The sequence below is a fragment of the Astatotilapia calliptera genome, chromosome 5 (genome assembly GCF_964374335.1).
Source record: "Astatotilapia calliptera chromosome 5, fAstCal68.1, whole genome shotgun sequence".
NCBI lineage: Eukaryota > Metazoa > Chordata > Actinopteri > Cichliformes > Cichlidae > Astatotilapia > Astatotilapia calliptera.
The window spans coordinates 38741456-38759010 of NC_137426.1; the positions used below are offsets into that span (position 1 = coordinate 38741456).

The 17555-nt window shown below is 53.9% G+C and overlaps 1 protein-coding gene across 2 annotated transcripts; it reads right to left on the reverse strand.

Annotated features, from left to right (window-relative positions):
- Positions 1-377: 377 nt before the first annotated feature.
- On the reverse strand, positions 378-16416 carry atxn7l2a (ataxin 7-like 2a). Of its 2 annotated transcripts, XM_026169173.2 has the most exons (10): positions 16203-16415; positions 15288-15356; positions 12786-13116; positions 11500-11747; positions 10932-11014; positions 9181-9392; positions 8616-8796; positions 3341-3462; positions 1367-2228; positions 378-703 (listed from the first exon to the last, which is right to left on the reverse strand). In XM_026169173.2, exons 1-10 carry the CDS (start codon positions 16330-16332, stop codon positions 686-688), a joined length of 2256 nt encoding a protein of 751 aa, XP_026024958.2. In that variant the 5' UTR covers positions 16333-16415; the 3' UTR covers positions 378-685. The 2 variants fall into 2 exon arrangements, with proteins under 2 accessions (XP_026024958.2, XP_026024959.2); XM_026169174.2 differs by lacking the exon at positions 378-703 and having other exon boundaries at positions 1124-2228; positions 16203-16416.
- Positions 16417-17555: the final 1139 nt, after the last annotated feature.

A 17555-nucleotide genomic window follows, 5' to 3' on the forward strand; every position in this document is an offset into this window, starting at 1 on the left:
ATGGTACTGATAGATGTCAGACTTTTAAGATGATCAAGTATGTAGTTAAGGCTGGATCAGGTGACCCTGAATCTGCTGTGTCTTCACTCACTCTTTGCATTTAATCATTTAAGCCCTGGCCACCTTCCACGTGTCCCCTCACTCCCTACCAGGCGTGACGGCTGCCCCCTCCTCAGCCCGGTTCTGTCAGAGGGTCATTGTTGGGGTTTCCCTCTATTACAGCAGTCTTTAATAACAAAGCAGCTTGAGGCAGCTGTGGGGATAAATGTGTTAATGCAGTCACATCATCTAGTTTCTAATTGTAAAACGTGCACCACTGACTTCAGCCCAACATGAGAGCACATTTCCAAAGTGATAAAGAAGTGACAGAAACCAAGTGAAAATGACATTTTTAATCAATTTTTATAAACCAACATTTCATTTAGCAGCATAACCAGATGGTCGTGAGGTATTTCTAAATCCATACGCTCTGAACTTCCTCCCACCCTCCTTCACTCACCCAGACCTACACACCCAGCTGCGATCCACACTACATCGACACTGCACATACAAACAAGCGGTCACATCCACACCCGAGCGTACGCTCCACAGACAGAAGGCACACACAGACACACACAGTCCTGTTGGCTCAGTCCTGGACTGAGCAGAGCTGGCTCCCTCATCGTGGCTTGTAAGGCAGGCACACTTAATGGTGCAGTTTTGGCTGTAGGACAGAAGAAAATTAGTCAAATTATTACTTTTGTTTAGACAGCTGCTCTTTGCATTCACTTCATAATAAACAAAGATCCATGTTTCACACAGAGCCAGTTTAAGACCGCTCCTCGGAGCGTGGCGGGAATTTCTGTCCACCGCTGCTGGGCGTCACTGATCGTCATGGAAACAGCTCTCGGTTGAGTAATAGTCATTTTTAATACCTTGCAGCAGACCTGTGTTAGTCTAGTCCAAGACTACGTCGCTGACAACAGAGACTCTGAGGAGTATGACCTGACTTATCTATGGCACTTTGTAATTACCCAGAGGGCAGCAGCTGCACCTTCAACACGTCAGCAGTACACTGCTGCGTCTATGCAGAAACATGATTCCTCTACATGCACTGTGAGGCACTGAGCTGGTTGCACTGACTGGCAGCATCCTTTCAGCTGTGCAGAGGCAGTCTCATCAGCTACACCAGTGAACACAGGTGACGAGCTGCGAGGTAGCTGCACAGGCAGAGGCCGCCCTCACTAACGCAGCCATACAAGCAGAAACACAACAGAAACCACTCCGTTCTCAAAAGAGCTTCAAGGGTTACTCCTAGTCGCCTTTGCAGGGGTCAAGTGTGGACTGGAACTGCTCAGTACACCCATTTCCCCTCGTCCAAACCTACCTTCTGTGTGCCCAGTTTCTTCTCCACACCCCCAGAAAGCGTCCCGCTTTTATTGTCTTTCCAGGGGTAGAAGTTTGAGCGTGGAGACGAAGTGGCAGAGCTGGAAGAAGAGGAGGAAGTCAGGCAGTGGGCTGAAGGCTTAGAGGAGGGAGCGTTATCCTCCGTACGACCAGCTTTGCGTTTCTTCACCGTTCCCATCTGGTGCTCAAAGACCCTCCCGCTGCCCTGCCCGTGCAGCCCTGAGTCTCCCACGCAAGCACGGCTGTGGGAATTGGCGGTGGGAGAAGGGTCCCCCAGAGGAGGGTGTGTCCGTCTGTAAGTCCAAATAGCCTTTGTGCTCGGCGACTGGGCGTCTGTGGGGGAAGGCTGGGGGTGGGGTTTGCTGCTGGGGGAGAGCGTGCCATTGGTCTGTGCGTGCGCTTTGGAAGATAAAGACGACGTGTTGGAAGGCGGGCGGCCCCTGTCCTGGAGGACGATGCAGTTCCTGTCGGGACCCGAGTGCTCTCCTTCCTGGGATGGGACTTTGCGCTTGCGGAGAACAGCGGCTGTAGCGACTTGCTCTCGCAGCTTCAGCATTTGCTTGCTGGGACGTCCGACTGGATTCTTGGGTCGCCCGTGACTACCGGCGATGCTGCTGCTGCTATTGCTCCCGTAGTTCTCCAACTGCGTGGATGTCGGGGGCCTCCCCGGCCCTCGACTGGAAGATGATGAGGATGACGCCGTTTTGAGGGAGGAGCTAATATGACTTCCTGTGCGAACCTTAGAATGTGATGAAGAGGAGGACATGATGGTGGGAGACACGGATGTGATGGTCTTGGCTGGAGGAGGAGGAGACTGAAGGTCTGCAGCTTGAGGTATTTTCCTGGACAGAGGGAAAAAAGAACAGATGAGCCCACCTGCAGTGTCTGACAGCACAGCCATGTTTACAGTGGCCACACCCCCGCCTCACCCTGCCACGGGGAACATAAAGCCCAGACAGCACTGTGAGGTCATCTTCTGAGGGGGCGTTGAACCAAACAACCCAGGGTGCACCTCTGTGCCAGCCTTGTTTGTGCTGCTGTAACATGTAAGCCCTGAGTGTCTGTTCCTGCACTGCCCAGCATGTCAGCAGACACGTTGTTAGCAGGAAACTGCTGCCATACGACAGCTCCTCAGGACCTGCTCAGGCTCAGACCGTGAGCATGTCACACTGCTGCTCTGTCTGTCCGGCTCTGCCTGAACGAGTCCCACTGATGTGACGTTATGGACCGAGTGGTTTTAATGCCACAGCCTACCTGTATTGTTGCCGACTGCATCCATCGCTTTATCAACACACTGCATCCATTTTCTAATGGAAGCTTCCAGCAGGACAGTGTCTCACACATTTCCTGTGTCAGGAACAAAAGGAGCTACACTGTTTGATAATGTTTGGGCTTTTTACAGTGAACCAAAGCAGCTCCAACTCTTTTCCATGCTGCTGTTCACGGCTGACAGTGTCAGGGCATGCTCCCACATCAGCACTGACTGACAACCAAACCTGTCGTGCTGAACTAGGCTACAGTCAGCATCTCCATGTGTGTCACAGTCAGGGTGAACTGCTCTGTCTAAAGCACAGAATATAATGTCAGAGACATTCACACCCGTGGCCTGCTGCAGATCGTCCTGTGGGGCTCTGGCAGTGCTCAGAGTTCCCACACAGAGGAGCAGACACCAGTCTTGATGTGGGTTAAGCACCTCCTGCAGCATCTGTCCATCTCCTGGAGACTCCTGCATGCTGTTGAGGCTGTGCAGGGAAGGCAGCAAACCAGCTGAAAAGCACACAGCTGGAGCACTACCTGTGCAGCCTGTGCAGGGTGCAGTCAGGGTGCTCCCAGTACTGACACTGACCCCGGTGTCCGTGGGTCGCTCCATTGTTGCACCACAGCTGCTGACAGTAACTCTGAGTAGTAAACACACATATATTCACATGAAGCTCTGTTCACAGGGACGTCTTACTTCCAAAGATGGGCGCTGATGTGCTGTTCCAGCATGCTGCTGAAGGCAGACCTCAGGTGGTGTAGTCTCCTGTCAAACGTGTAGATGCCCTGACCCAACACACGGCTTCCGAACGAGCACACCTTTAAAAACAAGAACACACCTTTAAACACCGAGCACAGAGGCTGTGCAGATATGCTGCTGTCTGAGTTTACATTCAACACAACTGTTTGTTTTGGAACTTCACAAAATCCTTTGAGTTGCTTTTCACACGTCTACTTTTGTATTTGTATCTATTCCAGCACCGTTTGCAGTCAGTCTCTCAGAGAAGTGCCTGGAAGAGCCTGTGGCACCACTGCAACCATGCTGCTTTATCCACACACACACACACACACACACACACACACACACACACACACACACACACAGGTCTCATTATCACAGCCTGTGTCTCCTGTGTGTGCGTCTGCTGTGTGTGCGGCTGCTGTGTGTGCGTCTGCTGTGTGTGCGTCTCCCGTGTGTGTGTCTCCCGTGTGTGCGTCTGCCGTGTGTGCGTCTCCCGTGTGTGCGTCTGCTGTGTGTGCGTCTGCTGTGTGTGTGTCTCCCGTGTGTGTGTCTGCTGTGTGTGCGTCTGCTGTGTGTGCGTCTCCCGTGTGTGTGTCTGCTGTGCGTGCGTCTGCTGTGTGTGTGTCTGCTGTGCGTGCGTCTGCTGTGCGTGCGTCTGCTGTGCGTGCGTCTGCTGTGTGTGTGTCTGCTGTGTGTGGGTCTCCCGTGTGTGTGTCTGCTGTGCGTCCCCCGTGTGTGTGTCTGCTGTGCGTCCCCCGTGTGTGTGTCTCCCGTGTGTGCGTCTGCTGTGTGTGCGTCTCCCGTGTGTGCGTCTCCCGCGTGTGTGTCTTCTGTGCGTCTCCTGTGTGTGCGTCTGCTGTGTGTGTGTCTGCTGTGCGTCTCCTGTGTGTGCGTCTGCTGTGTGTGCGCGTCTCCTGTGTGTGCGTCTGCTGTGTGTGCGCGTCTCCTGTGTGTGCGTCTGCTGTGCGTCTCCTGTGTGTGCGCGTCTCCTGTGTGTGCGCGTCTCCTGTGTGTGCGCGTCTCCTGTGTGTGCGCCTCCTGTGTGTGCGCCTCCTGTGTGTGCGCGTCTCCTGTGTGTGCGTCTCCTGTCTGTGTGTCTGCTGTGCGTCTCCTGTGTGTGCGCCTCCTGTGTGTGCGCCTCCTGTGTGTGCGCGTCTCCTGTGTGTGCGCGTCTCCTGTCTGTGTGTCTGCTGTGCGTCTCCTGTGTGTGCGCGTCTCCTGTGTGTGCGTCTGCTGTGTGTGCGTCTGCTGTGCGTCTCCTGTGTGTGCGTCTGCTGTGCGTCTCCTGTGTGTGCGCGTCTCCTGTGTGTGCGTCTGCTGTGTGTGCGTCTGCTGTGCGTCTCCTGTGTGTGCGTCTGCTGTGCGTCTCCTGTGTGTGCGCGTCTCCTGTCTGTGTGTCTGCTGTTCGTCTCCTGTGTGTGCGCGTCTCCTGTGTGTGCGTCTGCTGTGCGTCTCCTGTGTGTGCGCGTCTCCTGTGTGTGCGTCTGCTGTGCGTCTGCTGTGTGTGCGCGTCTCCTGTGTGTGCGTCTGCTGTGCGTCTCCTGTGTGTGCGCGTCTCCTGTGTGTGCGCGTCTCCTGTGTGTGCGCGCCTCCTGTGTGTGCGCGTCTCCTGTGTGTGTGCGTCTCCTGTGTGTGCGTCTGCTGTGCGTCTCCTGTGTGTGCGTCTGCTGTGCGTCTCCTGTGTGTGCGCGTCTCCTGTGTGTGCGCGTCTCCTGTGTGTGCGCGTCTCCTGTGTGTGCGCGTCTCCTGTGTGTGCGCGTCTCCTGTGTGTGCGCGCCTCCTGTGTGTGCGCGCCTCCTGTGTGTGCGCGCCTCCTGTGTGTGCGCGTCTCCTGTCTGTGTGTGCGCGTCTCCTGTCTGTGTGTGCGCGTCTCCTGTCTGTGTGTGCGCGTCTCCTGTCTGTGTGTGCGCGTCTCCTGTGTGCGCGCGTCTCCTGTGTGCGCGCGTCTCCTGTGTGCGCGCGTCTCCTGTGTGCGCGCGTCTCCTGTGTGCGCGCGTCTCCTGTGTGTGTGTCTGCTGTGCGTCTCCTGTGTGCGCGCGTCTCCTGTGTGTGTGTCTGCTGTGCGTCTCCTGTGTGCGCGCGTCTCCTGTGTGCGCGCGTCTCCTGTGTGCGCGCGTCTCCTGTGTGCGCGCGTCTCCTGTGTGCGCGCGTCTCCTGTGTGTGTGTCTGCTGTGCGTCTCCTGTGTGTGCGCGTCTCCTGTGTGTGCGCCTCCTGTGTGTGCGTCTCCTGTGTGTGTGTCTGCTGTGCGTCTCCTGTGTGTGCGCGTCTCCTGTGTGTGGGCCTGCTGTGTGTCTCCTGTGTGTGTGCGTCTCCTGTGTGTGTGTCTGCTGTGTGTGTGTCTCCTGTGCGTGCGTCTCCCGTGTGTGTGTCTGCTGTGTGTGTGTCTGCTGTGCGTGCGTCTCCCGTGTGTGCGTCTCCTGTGTGTGCGCGTCTCCTGTGTGTGGGCCTGCTGTGTGTCTCCTGTGTGTGTGCGTCTCCTGTGTGTGTGTCTGCTGTGTGTGAGTCTCCTGTGTGTGTGTCTGCCGTGTGTGTGTCTGCTGTGTGTGTGTCTGCTGTGTGTGTGTCTGCTGTGTGTGTGTCTGCTGCGCGTCTCCTGTGTGTGCGTCTGCTGTGTGTGTGTCTGCCGTGTGTGTGTCTGCTGTGTGTGTGTCTGCTGTGTGTGTGTCTGCTGTGTGTGCGTCTGCTGTGTGTGTGTCTGCTGTGCGTGCGTCTCCTGTGTGTGTGTCTGCTGTGCGTCTCCTGTGTGTGCGTCTGCTGTGCGTGCGTCTCCCGTGTGTGCGTCTGCTGTGTGTGTGTCTGCTGTGCGTGCGTCTCCTGTGTGTGTGTCTGCTGCGCGTCTCCTGTGTGTGCGCGTCTCCTGTGTGTGCGCGTCTCCTGTGTGTGCGCGTCTCCTGTGTGTGTCTGCTGCGCGTCTCCTGTGTGTGCGCGTCTCCCCTGTGTGTGCGCGTCTCCCCTGTGTGTGCGCGTCTCCCCTGTGTGTGCGCGTCTCCCCTGTGTGTGCGTCTCCCGTGTGCGCGTCTCCTGTGTGCGCGTCTCCTGTGTGCGCGTCTCCTGTGTGCGCGTCTCCTGTGTGTGCGTCTGCTGTGTGTCTGTCTGCTGTGCGTGCGTCTCCTGTGTGTGTGTCTGCTGCGCGTCTCCTGTGTGTGCGCGTCTCCCCTGTGTGTGCGTCTCCCGTGTGCGCGTCTCCCGTGTGTGCGTCTGCTGTGTGTGTGTCTGCTGTGCGTGCGTCTCCTGTGTGTGTGTCTGCTGCGCGTCTCCTGTGTGTGCGCGTCTCCTGTGTGTGCGCGTCTCCTGTGTGTGCGCGTCTCCTGTGTGTGTGTCTGCTGCGCGTCTCCTGTGTGTGCGCGTCTCCCCTGTGTGTGCGCGTCTCCCCTGTGTGTGCGCGTCTCCCCTGTGTGTGCGCGTCTCCCCTGTGCGCGTCTCCCGTGTGCGCGTCTCCTGTGTGCGCGTCTCCTGTGTGTGCGCGTCTCCTGTGTGTGCGCGTCTCCTGTGTGTGCGTCTGCTGTGTGTGTGTCTGCTGTTCGTCTCCTGTGTGTGCGCGTCTCCTGTGTGCGCGTCTCCTGTGTGTGCGCGTCTCCTGTGTGTGCGTCTCCTGTGTGTGCGTCTGCTGTGTGTGTGTCTGCTGTTCGTCTCCTGTGTGTGTGCGTCTGCTGTGTGTGCGTCTGCTGTGTGTGCGTCTCCCGTGTGTGCGTCTCCTGTGTGTGTGTCTGCTGTTCGTCTCCTGTGTGTGTGTCTCCCGTGTGTGCGTCTCCTGTGTGTGTGCGTCTCCTGTGTGTGCGTCTCCTGTGTGTGTGCGTCTCCTGTGTGTGCGTCTCCTGTGTGTGTGTCTGCTGTTCGTCTCCTGTGTGTGTGTCTGCTGTTCGTCTCCTGTGTGTGTGTCTGCTGTGTGTGCGTCTCCTGTGCGTGCGTCTGCTGTGCGTGCGTCTGCTGTGTGTGTGTCTGCTGTGCGTGCGTCTGCTGTTCGTCTCCTGTGTGTGTGTCTGCTGTTCGTCTCCTGTGTGTGTGCGTCTCCTGTGTGTGTGCGTCTCCTGTGTGTGTGCGTCTCCTGTGTGTGCGTCTCCTGTGTGTGCGTCTCCTGTGTGTGCGTCTCCTGTGTGTGCGTCTCCTGTGTGTGCGTCTCCTGTGTGTGTGTCTGCTGTTCGTCTCCTGTGTGTGCGTCTGCTGTGCGTGCGTCTGCTGTGCGTGCGTCTGCTGTGTGTGTGCGTCTGCTGTGTGTGCGTCTGCTGTGTGTGTGCGTCTGCTGTGTGTGCGTCTGCTGTGTGTGTGTCTGCTGTTCGTCTCCCGTGTGTGCGTCTGCTGTGCGTGCGTCTCCCGTGTGTGCGTCTGCTGTTCGTCTCCCGTGTGTGCGTCTGCTGTGCGTGCGTCTCCCGTGTGTGCGTCTGCTGTGTGTGTGCGTCTGCTGTGTGTGTGCGTCTGCTGTGTGTGTGCCTGCTGTGTGTGTGTCTGCTGTTCGTCTCCTGTGTGTGCACGTCTCCTGTGTGTGTGTCTGCTGTGTGTGTGTCTGCTGTTCGTCTCCTGTGTGTGCGCGTCTCCTGTGTGTGCGCGTCTCCTGTGTGTGCGCGTCTCCTGTGTGTGTGTCTGCTGTTCGTCTCCTATGTGTGTGTCTGCTGTGTGTGTGTCTGCTGTTCGTCTCCTATGTGTGTGTCTGCTGTGTGTGTGTCTGCTGTTCGTCTCCTATGTGTGTGTCTGCTGTGTGTGCGTCTCCCGTGTGTGTGTCTCCTGTGTGTGAGTCTCCTGTGTGTGCGTCTCCTGTGTGTGAGTCTCCTGTGTGTGCGTCTCCTGTGTGTGAGTCTCCTGTGTGTGAGTCTGCTGTTCGTCTCCTGTGTGCGCGTCTGCTGTGTGTGCGCGTCTCCTGTGTGCGCGTCTGCTGTGTGCGAGTCTGCTGTGTGCGAGTCTCCTGTGTGTGCGTCTGCTGTTCGTCTCCTGTGTGTGTGTCTGCTGTTCGTTTGCTGTGTGCGCGTCTCCTGTGTGTGCGCGTCTCCTGTGTGTGCGCGTCTCCTGTGTGTGCGTCTCCTGTGTGTGCGTCTGCTGTGTGTGCGTCTCCTGTGTGTGCGTCTGCTGTGCGTCTCCCGTGTGTGTGTCTCCCGTGTGTGCGTCTCCCCTGCGTCTCCCCTGTGTCCTTGGGGACATGAGGACACAGCATGGGCGTCCTCCTGTCCCTGTGTAACGTCTCAGCCTGTGGTGATCAGAGGCTGGGCTCTGTGGCTGCTGAGCCCCAGTAAGTCTCACCGCCGCTGGTCTGGGATGCGCAGCCGAAGATGGAAACTCAGCTCGCTCGTCGTTTCCTTCGGCCTCGCTTTCATCGCTCGAGATTCGTCCGTGGACCAGAGGCGAGGGGACTCTGGGATTACCCTCATCCGACCGCTGGCTCTCCTCCTCTGGGGCACTCTCTACCACAGCCGTAGGCCAACTAGAACACACACAGGACCATCCAGATCCAGTTACACCCTCAGCAGCACCACATCAGCTCCTTCCCTACACTTGATGCACACGCTGTACTGAGCCGCGAACTGGTGGACTCATCTGAGAAGCCTTTAAACTTGCTCTGTTTGGGGATTATGTAACAGAACGAACACCTGGGTGTTAGTTTAGCAGACCATCAGTCCAGCACGTCTATGTTACAGCAGCAGCTGTTAGCTGCTTGATAAAACAGTTGCCCAGCAGCTGACTACACATGAATCCTGCAAGCCAAACCATGTTTGAGCCACTATAATCAGTAAAAAGATGATTATTTATCTCTAGAAGAGTCCTAACTTCTTCTATAAGCATCCTTAGCTTCAGCATTCTTCACAACCTGAAGGCAGGGAGGGTGACCAAAGGTCTCCTGCAGTGTGGAGTACCAGCTTGCTCCCTGGGGGCCTCTGGGCTGAGGGACTGTCCCGTCGAGGAGCCTCCCTCCAGGGCTGGGCTCCCTTTCTCTCGAACCCTGGTCTTGAGTTCTGCCACTAGCTGGTCAAAGTTCTTGCTGCGACCCACCACCTTCCTCCTCTGGTGGATGGAGTGAATCTGAGGGAAGGACAGATCAGATTGTGTGTTTGCTGTGGATCTGAGCAGGCCTGTGTGATGGGACTGACTGGATACTGTGGAGTTTCAGAATCGATTCTTTCAACAACAGGACAGTATAACAGTGCTTTTGAAAGATGACATCATCCCCCACCTATAGAGTCCACATTAAACTCCTCCCACAGTCGAGGACATTTTCATCTGAACACAGCACAAGTTGTCCCCCATTAATGAAGCGCCCGTACGAACCCCCCAGTGTTCCCAGCAGAAGCAGCATTTCTCCCACAGAGCTGTTTCGGTGTACACATGTTTACTTCCTGTATGTGCAGTGGATCAACACTAAAGACTTGACAGCGTTTCACACACAGCTCAGAAGAATAACTGCAGTCGGTCACCTCTCTCATCAACAAGCTGCACCTCTGGCCTGCGATGGTCGACCGCTCTCCTTTTGCAAACTGCGCAGTTCTGACACGTCTCCATGCGTGATCAGTGGGATTCAGATTAGCGTGTCGTCTTCACACAAACAGAGGCGTGTCGGGGTCCTGGTCCTGCTGGTCCCGTGACCTCTGACCCAGCTGTCTCACACTGACCCTACACTGGTAGTCTTCAGATCTCATGATGCCTCGCACACCGTCAGGCCAGAGGCAGCAACGGTGTCTGACTGTAGCTACTGTGTCGTCTCCTTGGTAGGCCTCGCTCTGTTCTCTGATGGTCTCGTCGTGCACTGTGGTAAACGCCAAGGCGGCTTTTTCCTGTCCCAGCAGTGGGCGGTCCTGGCTCTCCTGCCTTTCGTTTCCTTCACATGTCGATGGACAGCTTGGAGTTGTTCCTGCACTGCAGTCTTTTATCAGCTGTTGTCTTCAGTGCAGGGAGCTCAGCCACAGCGTGTTGTGAACCTCCCTCCAGTGTGACTGACGTATGGCCACCACCTGTTTCAGGATGCTCCGTGGCAGGTTGGAGCCGTGTGTGAATCACTGTCAGAGCGTGTTGTGTTGATGCACTGCACGTGTCCTGTTCACTGCCCGTTCCAATCCTGCATTGTTACTCTATACTGCGACGTTTCAGCCACACCTATGGTGACGTGTAAGGAGCACAGGAGATGTTTCTGGAAATATTATGAAGAATAGGCTTTATTGGTGCTTCCAGAGCTCAACACGAGATGGAAAGACACCGAGTTTGGGACAGACTGGACCTCACACCAGTTTGAAAGTGGGAGAGCTGTGGTGAAGACCACGATGGGATTCTGTCACATATTTGATATCACATTGTTGAGGAGATCGATCCAGTGGAAAACAAAAAGGACTCACGGCTGTGCAGGACAACTTCAATGACAGAATGACATGTGACACACAGGTTTACACAAACGTTCAGTGATAACAGCATGATGAGTGTGCGTGAGGGCTGAACATGGCGGACAGGCTCGAAGCCCACACGCTGCCCTGTCACTGGGTCACAGCCTGACAGCACGCCTCACCCTGTACTTACCCACACTGAGGCACTAACATGGGACAGCACGCGTGTGTGTGTGTGTGTGTTGCTTACATTGCATGTCAGGAGGCGGGTGCACACTTTCTTCCTGTCGGGGTCAAGGACGCCGCAGTGTTTGTCCAAGTCGCACTTCCTCTCTGAGGACACACAGAAGCCACGTGAGCCACAGTGTGACAGCACAAGCTCACGTCTGTTGTCCACACGTGTGGACACACGGTTTCATTCTATTTGAAAGCAAACGGCCGTCTGCAGCGCGGCCGGAGCGCGGCTGCAGACGGCCGCAGCTGCGCTCTCTGCACTCGGCAGGCTGATCCTTCATGATGCATCACAGCGCGTCACGCTGTGTGTCAGCAGACGCCGGCTGCAGACTCAAACAGAACAAAGACATCGCACAGACACATGAACGCAGCGTTCCAGAATAGCTCGGAGTGACGCTCGGCTTGTTTTAACAGTGCCGCCATCTTGGATTGCTACCTCGGGTCACATTGGTTGGCTCGGACTTTCCGAGTGGGAAACAAAAACCTTTAAAACTTGGCATCGACTTCCGACTTATTCGGGAACGCACCACACTTCTACTGACATCTACTTTCTCTATTGCCTGCACGTCTGAACTTGTACTCACTGGAAGCCACTTTGTTGTAGGGTCTGGGGATGCGGTGGCGTGTGGCAGCGGAGGTTTGAGTGGAATCCTTTCTCACTGTGGGGTGCCTGTCACTGGGTGAAGATCTACCAGGCGGAGTAGCTCCGTGTGGCCAAGGGGGATCTCTGAGAGACGGAGGTGGGGAGCTCATGGGAGGCTCGAGAGGTGGTGGCTGCTTGAATACCGAAGAGTCAAAGTGACTGCTGTGGGACTTCTCCAGTGGGGAGTGTCTTGATGACGAGAGAAGAAGTTCACAGTTTGTCATCGTAGCCAATGAAAAACAACCATGTGTGAATAAGAGGGCTCTAATGTTTCAGTCCTGCGCTCTACATTAGCTGTGCTCGCTCAGATCACGTGTTCGTCTCTCTAACACAGCTCTGTGCTGATTGGTCGCAAACACAAGGTTTGGATAGAAAGGTGTGTGAGGCTTTTGTACTGAGCTGTGATTAATAACTTTAACATGATAATCCACCACGCTCCACCAAGTATGTCAGGAACTGAAGAAGATGCCCACTTTCATGCCGGCTTCTCTCCAAACACCAATCCTTTCCTACCAGCTGGAACGATGACACGGGTGCTGCCACGAGCAGGTTACGCGTAGCACACATCAGGACACGCCAAAGGGCTTCAACTCACCAAAACTCGAAAATAAAAAAGTCAAATGTGTATTTGAGAGAAAACTCGAGTGGCGATGAGCTGAGACAGATTCTACCACAGACAAGTCCCACCTCATTTCTGGGTGCAACCCTGTCTGTGGTCCCCAGACTCCAGCAAGCACCGAGTTCAAAAACAGCCAACAGCCTTTCATCCCCAAGAAAAGGTTTAGCTTATGACAGGTGTTATTCTACAGTCAGCATCCACGGAGGATCTATGGTGCTAGCTTCCATCTAGACATGATGCACCAGAACATACGGTTCTGCTGTTACCTGATCAAAGATTATGACTATGGCTCACTGGAGCTTCAGCTAGCTACAGAGCTAGGGTAATAATGCAAACACATTAGCACAGTGACAAAGAGCATCAGGTTTAAAGGTTAGTCATTAATGTGCTGCTGTGTGGTTTGGATGACTCGCTACAAAGAGAGGCCAACACTCGCTGTTTGTCATTTCAATTAGATATAAGAACACATTACAACATTTGTACAGAGGATTTAGACGAACAAAATCATTGCACGTCCAATCCAAGCTAGCCACTACACTCTGAACAGCTGACATCATCTATTATTGCTTTAATCAAGCTCGGACATTTTGACTGGACTGTGTTCTTACCGCACTCCGTCCTTGGAAGTTTTCGAGTATCTGTACTGTGGTGGTGTGACGGGTGAAGGTGGAGCCGCCCGGAGCTGCCCGACTCCCTGGTTTCGACCCTCCCACGAAGCAGCGTTGGTCCCATGAGGAGGAGAGGGGCCGTGATGGCTTCTCTGTTGGGGTTGCGGTGCCGGGGTGGGAGAGCGTAAGCGGGCGTACAGCTTGGCCACAGGCCCGTGTCTCCGCTCGCAGTGCTTTTCAAAGGCCTGTGGCTTCACGACCTGCCCGCAATGGCTGCAAACCACCAGGTAGAAGTCGTCATGGCCAGGGTAGAGGCCAAAGATGGACATGTCTTGAAGAAGAGTGGAGAACACAGAAAGACGTACTCTCACTTAGAGGAACCTACGGTTTCAAACATCCTAAATCTGCACGTGCTTCTTGCGACTGACATGCTCGTAGCCTGCTGTGCTGCTGGATCTGCTTCTACTGTGTAGCCTGTTCCATGGAGAAGCTGTAAGTCGGGGCTTACTTACCCGACTAAGTATTTGCAGACTCAGTTGAATGTGATGACATTTTCAGGCTTTGTTTCACTCACTAACAAGGTATGGGTGTGCGATATATCGAATATACTCAACGTATCGCGGGTTTTTCCACGTGCAATGGTTAAAGTGGCTTTATGGGAACCATTGAGTACAGGTTGCCATGGAAATATTAAGCTGTCTGCATGTAACCCATGCTGCAGATGCATGTCGTTCGGATTTCACGAGGAGGATGTCGAACAAAATGCAGTCTTTGCAAAACATGCCGTGAAACTATCGCTGCAAAATGTAGCAGCAGCACAAATGTATCCACCAGCTGAAAAGGTGTTTGAACGTCTGCACGTGAACGTCTGCACGTGAACGTCTGCACGTGAACGTCTGCACGTGAACGTCTGCCCGCACACCGAACAGTAAACCAGCTGAGACTCTCGTTTCTGTCATTTAAGGTCGGCAGTTTTCACGCATCATAGGCACAAAGAGCACCTTGTGGTGCTGTTAGCATCTTTCACTTGGTGCGAGATCCTAAATACTTCTAAACTACTAAAGCTGAGTGCTCCCTCTCGCTGACGCGTGCTCTGAATGTGCACAGCATCATGGTGCACACATGCTGCACACTGTGGGGAGCAGGTATCCTCTCACATCATCTCCAAAAACAGGCCGAGCGTGTTTATTGAAATGATGTGATGAGCTCTGTATCTCTGTGCTCACCAACACATCTCCTCTTTCCCAGCTTGTGTTTGTCAGTGAAAGAGTCCCGTGTGTCTACTGAAGGCATCATGAGTGGAGCCGTGTCTTAGAGAAAACAGCATGAGCGCATTAGCAGAATTATAAGTCGGTAAAGACATTTTAGCGGCTGATAGCCATCCACTTCTTCCCCTGCTCACAAATAAACTCCCCGGTTTCTGGGTCAAACAGTATGTATGTATGTGCAAGTCAACATCCCGCCCCAGCAGCAGGCGTGCAGGTATACAGGATGATCACACGACAGTGCTCAGCCAGGCTCACGTAAATCCACCCGACTGGGGACCAGAATGCATCCGCTGCCCTGACCAGTGACGGGCCAGTCAGCCTCCTGGTGGTCTTAATAAGAAGCTGGCTGTTTTCATGCATCTGCAGCACAGCCACACGCCAACACGTCGGTATGTGGAAGCCAATAACTGTGAGTAAAAGTTTGCCAAACAGAAGTTTGGACGTGCACACTTTATAGAAGCTAACGCTATCCAGCCCTGGATCGAAGCAGTTAGACAATGATGGAGGAGTCAGATCAGCCTGTCGTCGGTCAACATGTCCAGTCGCCCAACCTTAGCGTGCACTTTGTTACAAACACAAACCTTTATGAGAAATTCACTGACATAAAAATCGGATTGTAAATGATGGCATCAACTGGTGAGGCTCCCCTGATGTGCACCATGAGCAGGAGCTTGGTGCTAGCTGGAACCACAGGCCGGAAACGCTGCAAAGCTTCACTTAGAACGACGAAGCTGGCGTGCACGTGCCAAACACTCACGCTCCTCTACGTGCCAAATACGCTCCAACACACCGTCGTCACAGACGCGTGTTACAATGCACAGCATTACAAAGCATGTGGCTTGTGTAGTGTTATAAGCTGTTAATATAACTACAAAAGAAAAATAGAAATTTAAGCCCATTTCCAACAAAAGCTGTGTTCACGATAAGCGACCTGAAACTCAGCGTGAGCTCTGTGAAGACTCTTCGTTGTTAAACTTTGACGAAACATTCGGAGTCTGGCCAAAGTTTTTTAACCAAACCTGCACAGCAGATTCAAACTAAGAACAGTGGGGGCTTCAGATCAGCCTTGTCTGGCTCTTATGGCCGTGTGATCCTCACACGCACTGTCAGGTACCCCCGAGTTGTGGTGTCATGTTCTCATAAACAGCATCCAGCATGTGTATGTGCAAAGGTGTGTTTGTTAGAAAAGCTGAGATCCATAAGTATGAGGCATGTTTCCAACCTGCACACTTACCCTCTTTACTGAGTGACATTGCCTCTGCAGCCTTTTTGCCATTCTTATTGCAGTCATCCACATCAGGCCCTGAAACACATGTTCAAGACAGCCACTGTCAGCTGTGATGTTGGTATCACCATTAGTAATGCTCATCTTACATCACACATAGCCCATATTAATAAGCTGTGTTATGTAATTGACTCAGATCTCGTTTCTTCAGGAAGTACTCGTAGTCCAAGTATACGATCAGCAGGCAGTAGCTAATGGCACTGGGTGGTGGGGAGACTATCTGACAGTTAATGGGCAGAGCAGCACTGGAGAAACGCCAAACAGTGACTCTAAGCTAGCAAGAACACTGTGGGCAGAAGCCACATATATGAGGAATCGTGTGGCGAGTCCACGAGTATCATTGTTTAGGAAGCGAAGTGGGAACGACACGCAAAATGTTTCCTTCTATCACAGGATGGGCCAGCGGTGCAGAAGCGTCAGACTCCTCCTCCGTCACCGGCTCTGAATCCGGCTGCTGCTAGCGTTAGCATGCTGATGCTAACTACCTCGTCGCCACCGGCTAGTCGGGCTCGCATGGTAGCTTGTATGCTCGCTTTCCACGGCCAGCCGTCCACACTAGCTTCCTTCCGCTCTGATGTCAGCCAGCCCTGCCGGTTTTCTCCACACGAATGGTCTCCCCTAAACGCTGCAGACTGTTTTATGACCACACAGGTGGAAATCATGCTACAATGACTGTGTCCTTACAATTATAATTTTTGTAACCTAGTGAAGACCAACATGTTACCCACCCAGCACTAGGACCCGGTAGGGTCTTTGTTTGGGTAACATGTTTAGCTCCGTCCTGCGTTTCCGCGAAAATAAACACTGCTGCTTCCGTTAAATGGCTCCGTACCGATCAGTGTTTGTGTCAGGGTGTTTCCTTACCATCCGCCGGCGTCATGCCCGCCCAATCGGCCCAGGCAGTCCAGCTTTGACCCACGAAATCATCGAGGCTAGGAACCCGCCGATCCAGAGCAGCCATTACTTTTACTGCGCGTTCACGAACCGCCATCATCACTGCGCGGCAAGCAGCTTACGTCATCTCGCGTTCTCGACAGGAAAGGAACTTCCTGCGTGCGCGTGCTGGGGACACCCACACAAACAGAAGGCTTGGCTCTAAGAGCTGTCCCACTTTTGTACCGTGGAAATGACAGAATGTTATCAACACAGCACACGCGTGGACGTAGTATGGTTGAATGCGCAGTGAAAACAGAATGACATGTAAGAAACATCACAGCTTCCACAGATCCGCTGCCGCCTGTCTTTAACCCTAACCCATGATCAATAGTTGGTCCACGACCCTGTTAAGGGACAGAGGCCACCCACTTTGTCCCCTCTGCATAGACTGGTACTCCTCTATCATGTACCAGACAGCCTGGTTAGAGTGCCACAGCTGCACACCTGCACAGGTACATTATCCTCTGAGCTTCCTCCATTCCTCCTTCTTCCACCTGCTCCTGTCTGACACTTACCTCCACCAGACTATTTGATCTTCTCCTCCATTTCACTTCCTGTCCACACCATGATGGAACAGTTGGAACTTTGCTTGCTCTCCTGCATATATCTGCCTTCTTTCCTTCTGTCTCCATCATATCAGCCAGCTCTCTCCCTGTAACAGTCCCTCACTGCCACACGCCTGCCTTTCCTTCTCTCTTGTTGCCTCTTCTTTTGTCTTCATGTAAGAGTAGCACATTTGTACCGGCACCCTGCTGCCCACCAGCACCTGAGGCGATCATTGTTAACCAATCTAAAGCCCAGCACAAACAGCAGGACCTAGTTCGGCGTTCTGTATCGTACACTCACACGGGATAATGTTTGCCAGGAGGTGGCACAGATCAGTGAAAGGATGTGGTCTTGGTGAGGAGAAGAAGAGAATGAGTCCAGGCAGCATTTCCAGTAATCCACATGGATATTGCACCAGTGAAAAGGGAGCATTGGAGGGTGAGCAGGCAGGCGAGTGCGGAGTTAAGCAGCGTCCTGTGGAGGCGGCTGAGTATGACAGGCACTCCTATAACCAGCAAAGGCACACACAGGAACCTGGAAGGGAATTTTACCAAAGGAGCAGCCTGGTTAGTTAGTTAGCTTTTAACACGCTGATCTTTCCTATTGGAAGTCAAACTGTGTAGTCAGGTGAGCGCAGTAGTCCACTCCAGCGTTGTCCATTGGAGACAGCGAGCCAAGGTAAAGCCACACCTTGCAGCTGATGTCTGTGAACGTGTTATTCATGTGTCCATTACT